Consider the following 14,949-nt stretch of genomic DNA (forward strand, 5'->3'; position numbering starts at 1 on the left):
CTGAAACTTATTTTTTATTTTTTGCCAGTCCTGGGCCTTGGACTCAGGCCACTTGAGTCACAGAGCCACTTCTGGCCATTTTCTGTATATGTGGTGCTGGGGAATTGAACGCAGGGCTTCAAGTATACGAGGCAAGCGCTCTTGCCACTAGGCCATATCCCCAGCCCCCTGAAACTTATTTTTAAGCTAAAAATTATATATTATTATATACAATTTATATATTGTAACCTTGTGGCTCTTTTGAAGATATTTAAAATTATAAGAAAAACCTAAAGTGACTGATAAGGTGAAATAAAGTGTCTCTCTGTCTTCTTGCTGTGGCTCTTCCAATGTAAAGCCAAGGGTCCTTTTAGTTGGGCATCTGTGGCTCACACCTCTAGTCTCAGCTACTCAAGAGGCTTAGATTTGAGGACTGAGGTTTAATAAAGACAGGCTGAGGAAAGAGTCCTTGGAATTCTTACCTCTAATTAATCAGCAAAAAACAGTAATGGTTTGTGGCTCAAGTGGTAGAACACCAGCCTTGAACAAAAAAGCCTACTAAGAAGAGACACCCTGAGTCACAGTGGCAAAAATAAGCATCCTTTTAAAAGTCTACTTTGTGTCATGGTTTTTACATGTGTGTGCTTTATTTTGGTGATATCACTGTTTCAGACGCCTACCTCCCATTCCAGAAGCAGTACGCCCTGTCTGGCGTTTGTGTTTGCAAGTATGCAGGATTGGGATGCACCTTACAGAGAACATGTGTCCACTCAGAATGAGTTATACTACTGTTGGCTGTGAGTTCAACATTAATGAGTTGTCATCATCATATGTTAAATGAAATGTCTTTAAACAGCAACACACACTAGTTTTAACAAAGTTAAAGTGATAACTTTCTAGAATTTAGCTGCGAATAACAAAAATCAACTGTAGATACAGGTTTTTTTGTATGGGATTACATGCACAATATGAGACCTGTAAGCTCTCTTAAGATCTTTCAAAGTAGAAAGGCCCAATATAGTATATAAAATGATATCTGTGAAACTGGAGAAATTCAGAGTGGTAGAGAAAAGTGTTTGGACATGCACGTGTGTGTGGGTGTGTGTGTGTGAGAGAGAGAGTTTAGCTAGTGTGAAACAGAGAAATCCAACTTCAGGAGCCCTAGCTTGGCACTTTCAGCACTCCCAATTATTACTCTTGTCCCCCCCACTCCCCAGTCTTGGGGCTTGAACTGGAGGCCTGGGAGCTGCCCCTGAGCCTCTTTGTGCTCAAGGCTAGCACTCTACCACTTGAGCCACAGCCCAACTTCTGGCTTCTTCTGAGTAGTTTATTGAAGATGAGTGTCTCAGAGTTTCCTGCCCAGACTGGCTTTGAACCACAGTCCTTGATCTCAGTCTCCTGAGTAGCTAGGTTTACAGGCATGAGCCACTAGAGGCCAGGTCAATTACTCTTTAGAGCAATTATTACTAAGAGTGGGTTATGGGTTTCCCTTATCAGAACCTGAGAACCAATTTCTGGCCTTCCTCCCTGAGAGAGGTGCAAATGTCCAGCTCTCCATCGAGACCCTCATTATAGCCAGGCTTCAGGAGCTTTGCTCTGAATTATCCCCAGATTCCTCAAAAATATTTGAAGTTTTTCTCCCTTCTGACAATCTAAATTTCTGATGCTTCTGTTTGCAGACATGGAGATATATTTATGAACCACACTGAAAACTGGATTGGTTCTCAGTACAAGAAAGTGGTTTACAGGGAATACACCAATGGAGAATTTGTGGAGATCAAAGCCCGACCACCTCGAGAGGAGCACTTAGAACTCCTGGGTATGGCAGATTTCAGTGTGCACCATCAGCCCCAAGCATGAGTGCACACATGCGTGTGCACATATACACACACTCCTGTAAGGAGAAGGGACAGGAGGGCAGAGTAGCATGACTTTATTCATCAGTGTGCAATATCTTCTCACTCTGCCATCATTAGGAATCATAATGTAAACCTGGACCACACAAAGAATACTTGCAGTAAGATGACAGAGAACACACTGTCAGGTATCTACATCACCAGGATTCTGACACTTCTTGAACCATGGGTTATCTGACCTCTGAAGAAAAGGTGTTGATTCTGCTAGGCAGCTGGGTGTACTGCCACACAGGCCTGGTTTGGTTCTAATCAGCGAAATGAGAGAAGTAAACATTTTAATTTGAACAATTGAATGTCTCAGAGAACCTGGAAAAATATTTGCATGATTTCTCTAAGGTTCTGGATTATCCATGCACAATGCCATACTTCTCACATGATATAAAAGAAGTATGATAAAACAGGAAATGCTGATGCGGGATGAGTGCCAAGACTGAAAAGTCTGGTTTCAGTTCCAGAGGCCCTGACCCCATAAATTCAGCTTTGACTCAGCTGTCTAATACTGCTTTTCTGCTTCTGAATGCATGAAGTAACTTGCATACAGTATAACTTTACAGTATACTTGTCAATATTAAAATCAGGCTCCATGACGCTCAGCTTGAAAAAATATTAAATGCTCCACCCACCTTCCTCCACGCCTCCATGGTCTATGAACATTTGACATGCAAGCTTGTTTATCTCACCAAATGTGTCATCCATTTGAGCCATGGGTGTCCATAGAGCTCTGAAAGAACACTGTTCTTCTTGCCAGGGGGGCTGGGTGTACTCCCAAACCTCCTTCCTTTGTCCTACTCAGTGAAAGGAGAGATGTAAGGGACTTCATCAGTGGCATTTGAGCAGCCTTCAGCCAGGGAGTGTGAGGCCCATGCACCTACCTTCTGCAGCACATGGAGAGACCCGGGCTTCTATAATAGCTTGAGAGCCCACATAAGGCACACTTTTACTCAGCACTGCTTCCTGTATCCAGTTACATGGTAACATAGACAGTATTTGTTCTTACTTGTCAGTACAATAAGGTGTATGCAGTTTAAGAAGCAATAAAAATGTGAAAAAATACTTTATTATATGCAAATTCACACATCCTCATGTCCACATTTACTGTCTAAGTTTTTGGGTGGGGATGGGAGCTGGGACTTGAACTCAGTGCATCATGCTTACAAGGCAGGTGCTCTCCTGCTGAGCAATGCCTCCAGTGCTCTTTTTAAGTTTTATCATTAAAAAGTGCTTTTCAGAAACTTCCTGGTTTATGATAAAAGTTTTCTTCTGAATATAGTAACATTGCAACAAATTTTTTATTTATTAATACTTTTAGTAATGTTTCTCAGAAAAGCACAACCAGAATGGTGACTTGGATTAGTGAAGAATGGATAGATATTGCTAATCACCAACTGTGAGTGTCTCTGTGAATGTAGGATACACCAAATGCCCAAGAAAAAAGCCTCAGGGATCTGGTCTGAAGTGCTTTTAAAATGGGAGCCTAGTCACCATGAAGCCATGTCTCGTTCAGACACAAATAAGGCCTCAAGCATGTCTTTACAACGTAGCCACATATCTAACACAGAGAAAGCATTCAACCTGCAGTAGTGAAATCACTGTGCTGCTCATAACTCAATAGGCAAGCACTTTTAGTTCAAGCTTACTTTTCAAAACCTTTTAATAAAATTATTTCCTGGGATCATTATTATATCATTATATCCATTTGCCAGATACTAAGCAGTTGCATACTTACTAAAACTTTATACACAGGAAATTACAACACAGTGTGGACATCATGTTTACATAGCTTTTCTTAGAGATGATTGTCCAGTGGTAGCAAAAAGTTAACCATTTATCAAATAGTATATTTCAATACACTGAAATAAGCACTTTACAAAGATTGTTTTATTTTATCCTTGCCACAATTCGGTGAGAAAAGTACAGATGTGTCAGGTGCCACGACTTAGCCAAGGCCTCCCAGTAAGTGAAGGAAGCAGAGCTGCAACCCAACTTGATCCCATATACTAAACCCTGTATGATATCTATGAAACACGATACAATATTGTCCTCTAAAGGATGTGCACTGATGTTAAACTAAACTTTATTTTATTCTGCTAAATGGTACCTATATTTAAACTACACTGACATGGGAAAGAACAACAGTAATGCACACAGGCCCGTGATCTGCCTTTAGGACCAATGATTCATGCTGAAGTGGGAGACTCCATCCTGATCATATTCAAGAACAAAGCCAGCCGGCCCTACTCCATCTCTGCCCAGGGTGTGGAGGACACAGAGAGCGGGAAGCGCCTCCAAGTGCCTGTTACAAAGCCAGGTCAGTTATTCCAGAGGTCAGCTCCGTTCTTCCTTCTGTCTTTGCTTTACTTTCTTGTTATTGTAAAGGTGATGTACAGTGGGGTTACAGGTAAGTCAAGTAATGTGTACTTTTGAATAGTGTCACCTCTTCCCTCATTTTTCTACCAGTTTTCCCCTCCTCCTTCCCCTCCCCCACAACTTATGTAATTCACAAGTTATGTGTAGTGAGTATTACTGCTGCATTTGTTTACTCTTTATCCCACCAAATTTCTGTCCTCCATCAAACCCTCTCCCAACAGATAAACTTTCATACAAGACAAAAGCACAGAAATAAAAAAACAGTGACAAAGGAGGGAAAAAGAGCAATAAATAAAGTATACAACATCTTGTTTTCATTTCTTGGAGCTCATTTTGTTAAACATAATTTTTTTACAAGGACACCAAACATACTTTATTAGCACAAAGAAGCAGCCATAACAAGGCCCAGCAAGCAGAAACATACATTAGCAGTCAAAGGATTAGTGTTGCATACAAATATAGCTTTTCTTTTTTGTAGCCTTGGCAATAGCCATAGGGATATTAAATAACCTTCTGTAGCAGCTGGTACGGAAACTAAGAAGCACTCACCAGCAGCACAGAACACATTAATAACAAGACAAGAATGGATTTGGCTACTGTAGTGCAAAGTGTCTAGGACAGAACTGAAGAGTCAGTTCAATACTAAGAAGCAAACACTAGAACTTGGCACTCACTAGCACTCACTCAAACTGTATTATATACTATTCTAAATGACAAAAAAGGTGCTAAGTAAAGTTATTTACAAATACAATGGTTGTATAGTACCTTTAAATCTGCGATTTAGGTTTCAGATTTTCCATTAAGAATGAACTACACTGAAGTTCTATAAATTATACTTAAGCAATTCAGCTATGAGAGCTTACAACAAAGAGATAAATATTGCCATCCAAATCATTATAGTTTAACAAATCTCAACAGCAACAACCATTGTAGTTAGTTACTATTGTCTGACTTTGTATGGGCATCTTCTAGTCTCATTTTCTTCATCATTTATAACCTTGTTATGGACATAGGAAAAGACCCAATCTTAATGAAACATTTAGACCTCATATTAACACACACACACACACACGCACACACACACACACACACAATTGCAACAGCTATTTCAAATGTCTATTTTAAGTTGAAGCTTTATTAAAAAATCAGTACCAAGGACCTTTAAATAAAATTAAACTATTATCTTTCTAATCTGAAATTTTAAGAACTATTTAGAAAACCTGGTCTACTTAGCAGTACCTTTTGCAGAAGAGAAAAGGAAACTATAAACTACATCCACACTTAAGTGAGCTGCACTATGCCCTTGTGGCCAGAAAATTGCATGTTTTTCCTAAAAGGGAGGCAGTCTACTTATTTATTTGTTTGCTTGCTTTTGGACTTTCAAAGCTGGATTTATGGTAACTACAAACATCACTTCTTTGGAAGGTTATAGAAAAATTCTTAGAAAAAATAATTTAAAACATTAGTCACACTGCTGAAATACTCATCCAATAATTTGTTCTTTGGTAAGAAATAGAACTCTTCATAGCAAATGGCCCAGAGTTGCCTCATTCAATTATTACAGCCACTAAAAACCAAACTGCTAGCTAAACCGACAAATGTTTTTATAGGCTCACTGAAGACTAGCTTTATCCTGCTGTTGCAATAGACACCACTGTCAGTGTCACAGCAGATGGCCACTGACAGAGGCCACTCATTCACTAAGCTGACCTCCTGTGCGAAAATCCTAGCACTGACACTGTGCTTCCAATAGGTATACTGTCTAATGCACATAAAAGCAGACCTAGCTAATGCCCTTTGGGGTCAGAAGAGTTTACTTTGCCTTGATTGGCTCTCATTCTAACCAGCGAACACTAACCTTTGGCTTATAATGATACTCTTCTAGGAAATCCTGTAACATTGATGGCAGAGGGAGCCCATCAATTCCATCATAGATGGTGCACCTGCAGATTACTGCAGGTATTCCTGGGGTGGGAAGAAAAAACATTCCTGTTCCACAAAGACCCAAAACTGCATAGCAGATATACTGCAGGCTGAAAGGAAAGGTCCTATTCAGTGATATAGTAAGCAGTGGTTCAAAAAACATGCAAGAACTGGGATCCTTATAATGTTCTACAAGTCCTGTTACAGTGGAGGAGTGAAACACACATGGGTTGTGGGCATCCAAACTGAAGTTGCGATTCCACTGTTCAATTCTGGCATGCAGGGATTGTTGTAGCAGTGGAAGCTCACAGAGAAGAGGTAGTCTTCTTGTGCTGAGTCCCTGAGCAAAAACGTGCCTTCAAGTTTCCCTTCGAGAAGTGCTTCTGCATCATAACGGTCCATCATCCCCCAGTAACAGGGATTCCCTGTGATCTGAAGCAGATCTGGCACAAGGCAGTGTATGTAATCAATCTGTGTATGGACTTTCCATGCACCCTGTCTGCTAATGTGGGTATGACTGTCTCCAGACACTTGGCATTGCTTCTGCCTCCAGAACTGTAAACACAAGGTGGTTGTGTCCTCTTCTGAGTCACAGTTAACCTTGTGGGACTGCAGCACTGTCCCCACTTACTTCTGTCATTCCAGGAGCTAACTTTGGTCCCAGTTTGTATAATGGATTAACCTGTGCCGTAGCTTCAAATGTATGTATTTGTGCATTGGGGGGGGTGGTCTACCCCTTCTTCAATACAAAATACAAAATACAAAATACAAAGCTGTCTTCTCTCTCGAAGTCTGTCTTCATCTTCTTTAGAAACCAAGGATGGATCAAATGTATCAATAAAGGTTGGGTGTGGGCTCACAGGAGCTGTATGCCGTTTTTGAGCTAAATCTGAGCCAGCAGGAAAAGGACATTTCTCCAACATTAATTCAGAGAAATGTATTTTCCTTTTGTTGGAGAAGAGTGGCTTTGAATGCTTGCTGTAAGTCCTCATTGGGAAACACAGGCCTACAGTGTCCTGCAACCTCTGTCTCAGCAAGCAGCTCCCAAGGGCTCTGCTGGAAATACTGTCCATATCCTGCACAGAGCTGACTCTGTAGCGCAGCTCTTACCTCTGAAGTCTACTTCGAGTTCTACCAAACTTTTCATCAGTATCCAATGAACTTTGGGTCTTTGTGGAACAGGAATGTTTTTTCTTCCCACCCCAGGGGGCATGTCCAGAGTAGGAATCTCTTTGAGCAAGCCTTGTTCCTGGGGCAACATATGAGTCACTGTCCTTCTCAATGCTTATTTCAACAATTTGAGGGATTTCTACAGCACAATTTTGGTTTCTCCTTGAGGAATTCTTTGAGAGGCTTAATCCCAGTTGTAAGGCCACATTTTCTTGAAGCGGCTGCTTTGCTGCTGAGGAGATGAGTCTCCCAGACTAATGTTTTTCTCTTTGACAGACAGACATACGTTGCAGTTCATGTCCATGCTTTCACTACGGCTTCCTCTCTCATGACCAAAAAGATTCTGACACCTGTACTTGAAGTTATTCCACATTTTCCCCACTTCATCCATTGATTATAAAATCAATATCTCCTTCCCGTTGTATGCTCAGTTAAGACATCTTAAAACTTCTATGGAATATGTACTCCAATTTTGCAGAGCCTTTTTCCAACCAGAAAAGCAATTCTTCAGAAACGCCCCCAAGAGCCTACTGCGTGTAAACTCCCACTATGCACCACACAGTGCTCACGGGCTCCTGGGCCGGGCTTGCCTTCCTCTTGACCCACGCGGCCCATCCCAGCTCCAGGGCTGGTGCTGCTTGCGCCTGGGTGCGGAGGCGCGGGCCAGAGGTGGCCAGCACCAGGCACAGGCACCAGGGCGAGGAGGACAGGCGGCCGCTAGCCGCGGGGTGGGGCGGGGCGGGGGCAGGCAGCCGGTCGGGTGACCATGGGGGACACTCACTCGCCACGGCACCTGCGGGCGGACGGCAGCGACCCGGATGGTGGTCACTGAGAGGGTCAGTCTCACCCCCATTCACTGTCCAGCTGGCTCAGCCTCGCCTCATCTGGACCGAGCTTGGGGACCCCAGCTCGGGCCAGATGCCCCCGCCAGCTGCCCCTCTTCATTCTCTTTGATAAACATAATTTTATATGATCATATGCTCATAGCTACTGACCTTTGTGATCCTCTCCTAAGACTATCCTCCTTTGGTCTCACTGTGTGAATGTCGAGAGTCCTGTATGATTTTTTCATATCCAAATGTATTTTTTTCTTTTACCATCCAGTGTATTTACTTGTAGATTTATAGGCACTTTCTAGCTACAACAGATGAGGGAAACCATGCAACCTATATTTTTGGGTCTGTTTTTACTTTGCTTAATATAATTTTTTCCCAAAAGTCTTTCCTTTCCCTTACAAAATGTATAATATCATTTTTTCTGATGGAAGCATAGAATTCCAGTGTGTATATATACACCACATTTTCTTGATCCATTCATCCATTGAGGGGCATCTGGGTTGATTCTATATGTTGCCCATGGTAAACAATGGTGCAATGAGCATGGTTGTGCTGGTGGCTTTAGTGTGGCATTGTCTATGGTCTATTGGATAAATGCCAGAATTCAGACTAAGTCATAGAGAAGCATCTCTAGTCTTTTGAGGAACCTCCACACTGCTTTCCAGAGTGGTTGAACAAGTTTACAGCCCCAACAGCAGTGTAATTGCATTTCTTTTTGGCAACATCCCTGCCAGCATCTGTTATTATTAGTTTTCTTGAAAATGACCATTCTTGGGCTGGGGATATAGCCTAGTGGCAAGACTGCCTGCCTCGGATACACGAGGCCCTAGATTCGATTCCCCAGCACCACATATACAGAAAACGGCCAGAAGCGGCGCTGTGGCTCAAGTGGCAGAGTGCTAGCCTTGAGCGGGAAGAGGTCAGGGACAATGCTCAGGCCCTGAATCCAAGGCCCAGGACTGGCCAAAAAAAAAGAAAATGACCATTCTTACCGGGGTGAGGTGGAATCTCAATGTGTTTTTTTTTTTTTTTTTTTTTTGGCCAGTCCTGGGCCTTGGACTCAGGGCCTGAGCACTATCCCTGACCTCTTCCCGCTCAAGGCTAGCACTCTGCCACCTGAGCCACAGCGCCCCTTCTGGCCGTTTTCCATATATGTGGTGCTGGGGAATCGAACCAAGAGCTTCATGTGTAGGAGGCAAGCACTCTTGCCACTAGGCCATATTCCCAGCCCCTCAATGTTGTTTTGATTTGCATTTCTCTTATGGTCTGAGATGTTGGACATTTCTTCATGCATCTATTGGCCATTCTTACTTCTTCTGAGAAGTCTCAATAGCTTGGTAAGAATAGGCCCAGGGACCAGTAGAACAGAATAGACCACCCAGAAATAAATCCACAGACATATAGCCACCTAACCTAATGTTTGACAAGGGAGCCAAAACACAGGATGGAAAAAAGACAGCCTCTTCGACCAATGGTGCTGGCACCAGAATCAGTTCTAAATGGATCGATGACCTCAATATAAAGGCCAGAGACTGTGGAAATATTACAGGAAGGACTAATGTAAACAATCAGGCTCCTAGGCACAGGTTGAAACTTCCTAAGTAAAGATCCAGAATCACAACAAATAAAAAAAGTCTACATAAATGGATTGCATCAAACTGCAGTTTCTACATGGGAAAGGACATAGCTAGCAAGATAAATAGAAAGCCCACAGAATGGGAGATTTTTACTTGCTTTGCATCCCACAGGGCCTCAATTCTGCTTCATTCTAACAGGGACCATATATTCTTTGAGCAGTTTTAGAGAACTCTAAGTGTGTTTCATCATTCCCCAATCACCCTGGTTTGAGAAAATTATTCTTCCAATGACAAAGTCTTAAGAAATTTCTAGTGTTCCATTAAGGACTTCACAGAGTCAGAAGAAATAACAATGGCCAACACATATTGAATGGTAGCCTTGTCATGTTCTATACTTTGCATTTAAAATAAAACAAAGAGGACATAAGGTTCTCATTGATCCATACAACAATCTGGCAAGGAAGAAACTAACATTTTGTTGGTTTCAACACAATTGATTTTAATATCTGTCCTTATGCTATTTGTTACTAAAAAAAGAAAAACATGCTGCCAGTTAAAACTTAATGTGTTACAGATTTCATGATGCATTCAACGTTAAATAATATGAAAATTTTGCATTCATGATTGAGTAAATATGTGATGGTTATTTTATTTTATAAATAATTGAAGCCCAGAGGGGTGAAGAACTTGGCCAAGCCCTATATTAGTAATGGTGCAGCTTCAGTTTGTTTGGCTCCAGGATCTGATTTCTTTTTTTATTTTATTGTAAAGATGATGTACAGAGGGGTTACAGTTACATAAGTAAGGTAATAAGTACATTTCTTGTTGAACATTGTTACCCCCTCATTTTTCTTCCCCCTTTCTCTTCCCCCTGACAAGTTGTAAAGTTCATTTCCAACATAGTGTCATGTGAGTATCACTGTTGTATTGGTTCACCCTTTGTCCTTTGTCTCACCATTTTGTTACTCCTTTTCCCTTCCCCAAATCAGATAAAAGCATTTTCAAGACACAGGGTACCAAAATCAAAACCACTGACTACAGGGGATAGACCAAAGGAAAAAATAAGAAAGAAAAAAGAAATAATTTCACACAGTACATTAAAACTACCACCACCAACAACAACAAAAAATAACCCTCTTGTTCAGGATCTGATTTCCTTTATTTACCTTAAGGCGATTAAAAGTTGGGTTGGAGGGCATAAAAGATAAGACTGAATCATTTCAGAATAATGCAATTACACATAATAAAATTTGAAGGGATAAATTTTTTTTTTAAAAATCAGTGGGACTGGGCTGGGATGTAGCTCAGTGGCAAAGCGCTTGCCTAGCAAGTGCAACATCCTGAGTTCAATCCCCAGTACCAAAAAAAAGGAAAAGACAAAAAAAAAATCAATGGGACTGTTTATAAAAGTTTCAGAGAAGGGAAACCTGTGATGACTAATTGACTAGGCAAAATTAAGGAAAGAGTTCATTAGATAAAGATGTGTAAATGAGTTAGAACTTGTTGTGCTTTTTAGAATCAACATACTTTATGTTGCAGAGTACTTAAGCTTCATGGGTAAGATGAGCAGAAGGTACAGAGAGCTCCCATATACCTCCTGTCCCACCCACGCATAGCATCCCGGTGCTAACAGTATTCCCCAGCCAGAGTGGTGCATTTGCACACACAGTTGCACCACACAGAACAATTTCACTGCCCTAAAATGTATACTCAGTCTATCTCCCCTCCCTTCTCCCTTCATCCTGAGTGACCACTGATCTTTACACTGACTCCTTCATTTGCTTTTTCAGCCTTTTCAGGTGAGCTTTTTTCATTCAATTACATACATTTTAGTTTCCTCCATACTTTTTCATGACTTGATAGTTCCTATCTTAGTACTGAATAATATGCCATTGTGTGGTTGTGTCACATTTTATACACTCAGCTACAAAAAGGACATCTTTGTTGCTACCAAGCACTTTATACACTCAACTACGAAAAGAACATCTTTGTTGCTACTGAGCTACTATGAACATATCCATGCAGATTTTAGGATGCAAATAAATTTTCATCTCCTTGGAGTAACAACTACTGGATCATATGGCAAGAATTTGTGAGTTTTGTTTACTATTTTTAAGAAACTGTCAAACTGTCTTTCAAAGAGACCATATCATTTTGTATTCCAATGTCCAATGAGAGCTTCTGTCACTCTGGTACTGTTTGATGTTTTAGACTCTGGACATTCTAACAGGTACATAATAGTAACATACCATTATTTTAATTTGAAATTCCCTAAATTACATATAAAACATTTTATATGATTATTTTCCATTTGTTTATCTTTCTTATCTCTTATATCCAATTAAATACAAATAAAAGCCAGAAGTGGAGCTGTGACTCAAGTGGTAAAGGGCCGTGAACACAAAATCTCAGCAATAGTGCATAGACCCTGAGTTCAAGCCCCAGGACCAGTATCACACAAACAAACAAAAAGAGTGTCATAAACTTTCCTGCCCAGGTTTGCTTGAACAATGGTTCTCAGATCTCAGCCTCCTGAGTAGCTAGGCTTACAGGTGTGAGCCACTGGTGCCTGGCCAGAGTAGAAGTTTATAACTTTAATGAAGCTCAATTTATCAACAGTTTCTTTCATAGATTGACTTTGCTACTGCATCTAAAAAGTCATTATCACACCCAAGCCACTTATGTGGTTTGTTGGGTTTTTTTTAGTAGGAGTTTTATAATTTTGAATAATCGTTTAGGTCTATGTCAATTTTGAGTTAATTCTTTAAAGGAAGATTTTTGTCTAGAATTGTTTTTCTCTTGCTCGCTCTCTCAGTCAGTTAGTCATGGGGATTAAACTCGGGGCCTGGGTGCTGTCCCTTAGCTTTTTCTGCTTAAGGCTAGCACTCTACACTTTGAGCCACCGTGCCACTTCTGATTTTCTAGTTAATTGGAGATAAGAATCTCACTGACTTTCTTTTCCCGGAATGGCTTCAAATTGTGATTTTCAGATCTCAGCATCCTGAGTAGCTAGGATTACAGGCATGAGCCTATAATTGGCATTTGCTAATTCAACAAAGATTTAACAATTATATATATATAAGTATTTCTGTTTTGGGTCCCTCTATTTTTTTCATTGATGTATTTGTCCATTCTTCTGTCAATATGACAATTTGATTTCTACATATCTTCTTTTTATTATTTTATTTTTGATTATCATAATTACATATACTTATAGAATAGAATGTGTTTCAATATCTGCATACATACTTATGCATGTTAATGATCAAATCAGCATAATTACCATATTAGTCATGTTGAGTATTTATCATTTCTGTGTGTTGATATTATTCAAAATCTTCTCTTTTAACTATTCTGAAATATAAAATTCATCATTGGAAACTATTGTCACCCTACTGCACAATAGAGCACCCAAGCTTATTCCTCCTACATAACCAACTTCTCCCCACCTACCTTCTTCCTAGTAGCATATCTAGAAGGTAAGTAGTGCCAGTTCTACTTTGTTCTTCTCTTTTAATATTGAGTAGGCTAGTCTAAGTCTTTTACCTTTCCATACAAAATTTAGAATCAGAGCCAGGTGTCAATGGCTCATGCCTGTATTCATAGCTACTCAGGAGGCTGAGATCTAAGGATCACAGTTCAAAGCCAGCTCATGCAGGAAAGTCTATGAGACTCTTATCTCCAATTAACCACCGTAAAACCAGGGGTGTTGTTGTGGCTCAAAGTGATAGAGAGCTCACCTTGAGAGAAAAAGTTCAGGAACAGTGCCTTGGCCCTGAGTTCAAGCCCTACGATTCCCCCACCCCCCAAAATTAGGATGGGTATATTGGTATCTACAGATAACTTGTCAAGATTTTTATTGTCTTTGACTTATGGATCAACTTGAGAAGAAAAGGCATCTGGACATTATTGAAATTTTGTCTCCATAAACACAGAACATCCATTTAGAGTTCCTTGTTTATTTTTCATCACAGTTTTTATTTTTTTAGTTTTCTTCTGTTATCTTGCTCCTTGTAGTAGATTTGTATCTACGTATTTTTTGGGGGGAGGTTCTAATACAAGTAGCACTGTGCTTTAAATTTCAAATTTTTCTGATACATAACCAAGTATTGGCTTTTGAATATTAACTTTGCATTCTGTTATTAATGTGGCTGCTTATTAATACTAGAAATACACAGATGAGTATGTCCTGTGCAAACAAAGACAGTTTGATTTCTTTGTTTTCAATCATGCACATCTTCTTTCCGTTCCCTATTGATTGCGTTTGGTAGGACTTCCTGTAGGAATGTGGAAAGCATATTCCTTTCCTGATCCTAATGGGAAATTTTCATTATTAAGCATAATAAAGTCATTTTTAATTTGTTATTGTTATTATAAAGGTTATGTATTGCAGTTACCTCTGTAAGGTAACGAGTAACCTTTTTTGGACAGTGTCATCCCTTCCCTTGCTCTCTCTCAGTTAAGTCACTAATTTTTAATGGTCAATAAAGCTCCAAGATATGGAAACAAGGGGCTGGGAATATGGCCTAGTGGCAAGAGTGCTTGCCTCATATACATGAGGCCCTGGGTTCGATTCCTCAGCACCACATATACAGAAAATGGCCAGAAGTGGCGCTGTGGCTCAAGTGGCAGATTGCTAGCCTTGAGCAAAGAAAGAAGCCAGGGACAGTGCTCAGGCCCTGAGTTCACGGCCTAGGACTGGCAAAAAAAAAAAAAAAAAAAAAAAAAAAAAAGATATGGAAACAAAAGATTTTTTTTGTCAGTTTTTAGTTTTTGATGATTCTGCCTTCTGTGTGGTGTATTCACATGTACATTTTTGGAAGGGTTAGGGGGAGGGCACAGAACTCCATGGGGAAAGGGGTGAAAAGGTGCAGCCATAGAGCTCACTGGACATTGACAACAGTGAACTACACAATTTGTGGGTGGGGATGGGAGGGAGGGATTGGGAGAGAGTGAGGGAACAGAAGAAACTGCATCCAAGAAAATATACTCATTACCTGACTCATGTAATTGCAATCCCTCTGTACATCACCTCTATGATAGCAATAAAGTAAATTAGTTAAAAGAAAAAAAAGGCAACACCACCAGGAGGGGAGAAAAGCTTCTCATCAGGCATCAGTGAAGGCTTTGGGGAGGTTGGGAGAAAGCTAAGGTTCACCCCTAACAAGCTGCCACTCCTTC

At 40.5% G+C, this 14,949-nt stretch overlaps 1 protein-coding gene and 1 pseudogene across 1 annotated transcript in view; one reads left to right on the forward strand and one right to left on the reverse strand.

Moving 5' to 3' along the window:
• Hephl1 (hephaestin like 1) overlaps positions 1–14,949 on the forward strand; it is a 91,249-nt gene that overhangs the window by 53,641 nt on the left and 22,659 nt on the right. The window contains exons 13-14 of the mRNA XM_048345636.1: positions 1,659–1,798; positions 4,063–4,203. Coding sequence (XP_048201593.1) covers positions 1,659–1,798; positions 4,063–4,203 — 281 coding nt within the window. The remainder of the gene's footprint in view (positions 1–1,658; positions 1,799–4,062; positions 4,204–14,949) is intronic.
• On the reverse strand, positions 5,990–7,869 carry LOC125350782 (annotated as a pseudogene).

This window comes from Perognathus longimembris, chromosome 4 (genome assembly GCF_023159225.1).
Source record: "Perognathus longimembris pacificus isolate PPM17 chromosome 4, ASM2315922v1, whole genome shotgun sequence".
In the NCBI taxonomy this organism is placed as follows: domain Eukaryota; kingdom Metazoa; phylum Chordata; class Mammalia; order Rodentia; family Heteromyidae; genus Perognathus; species Perognathus longimembris.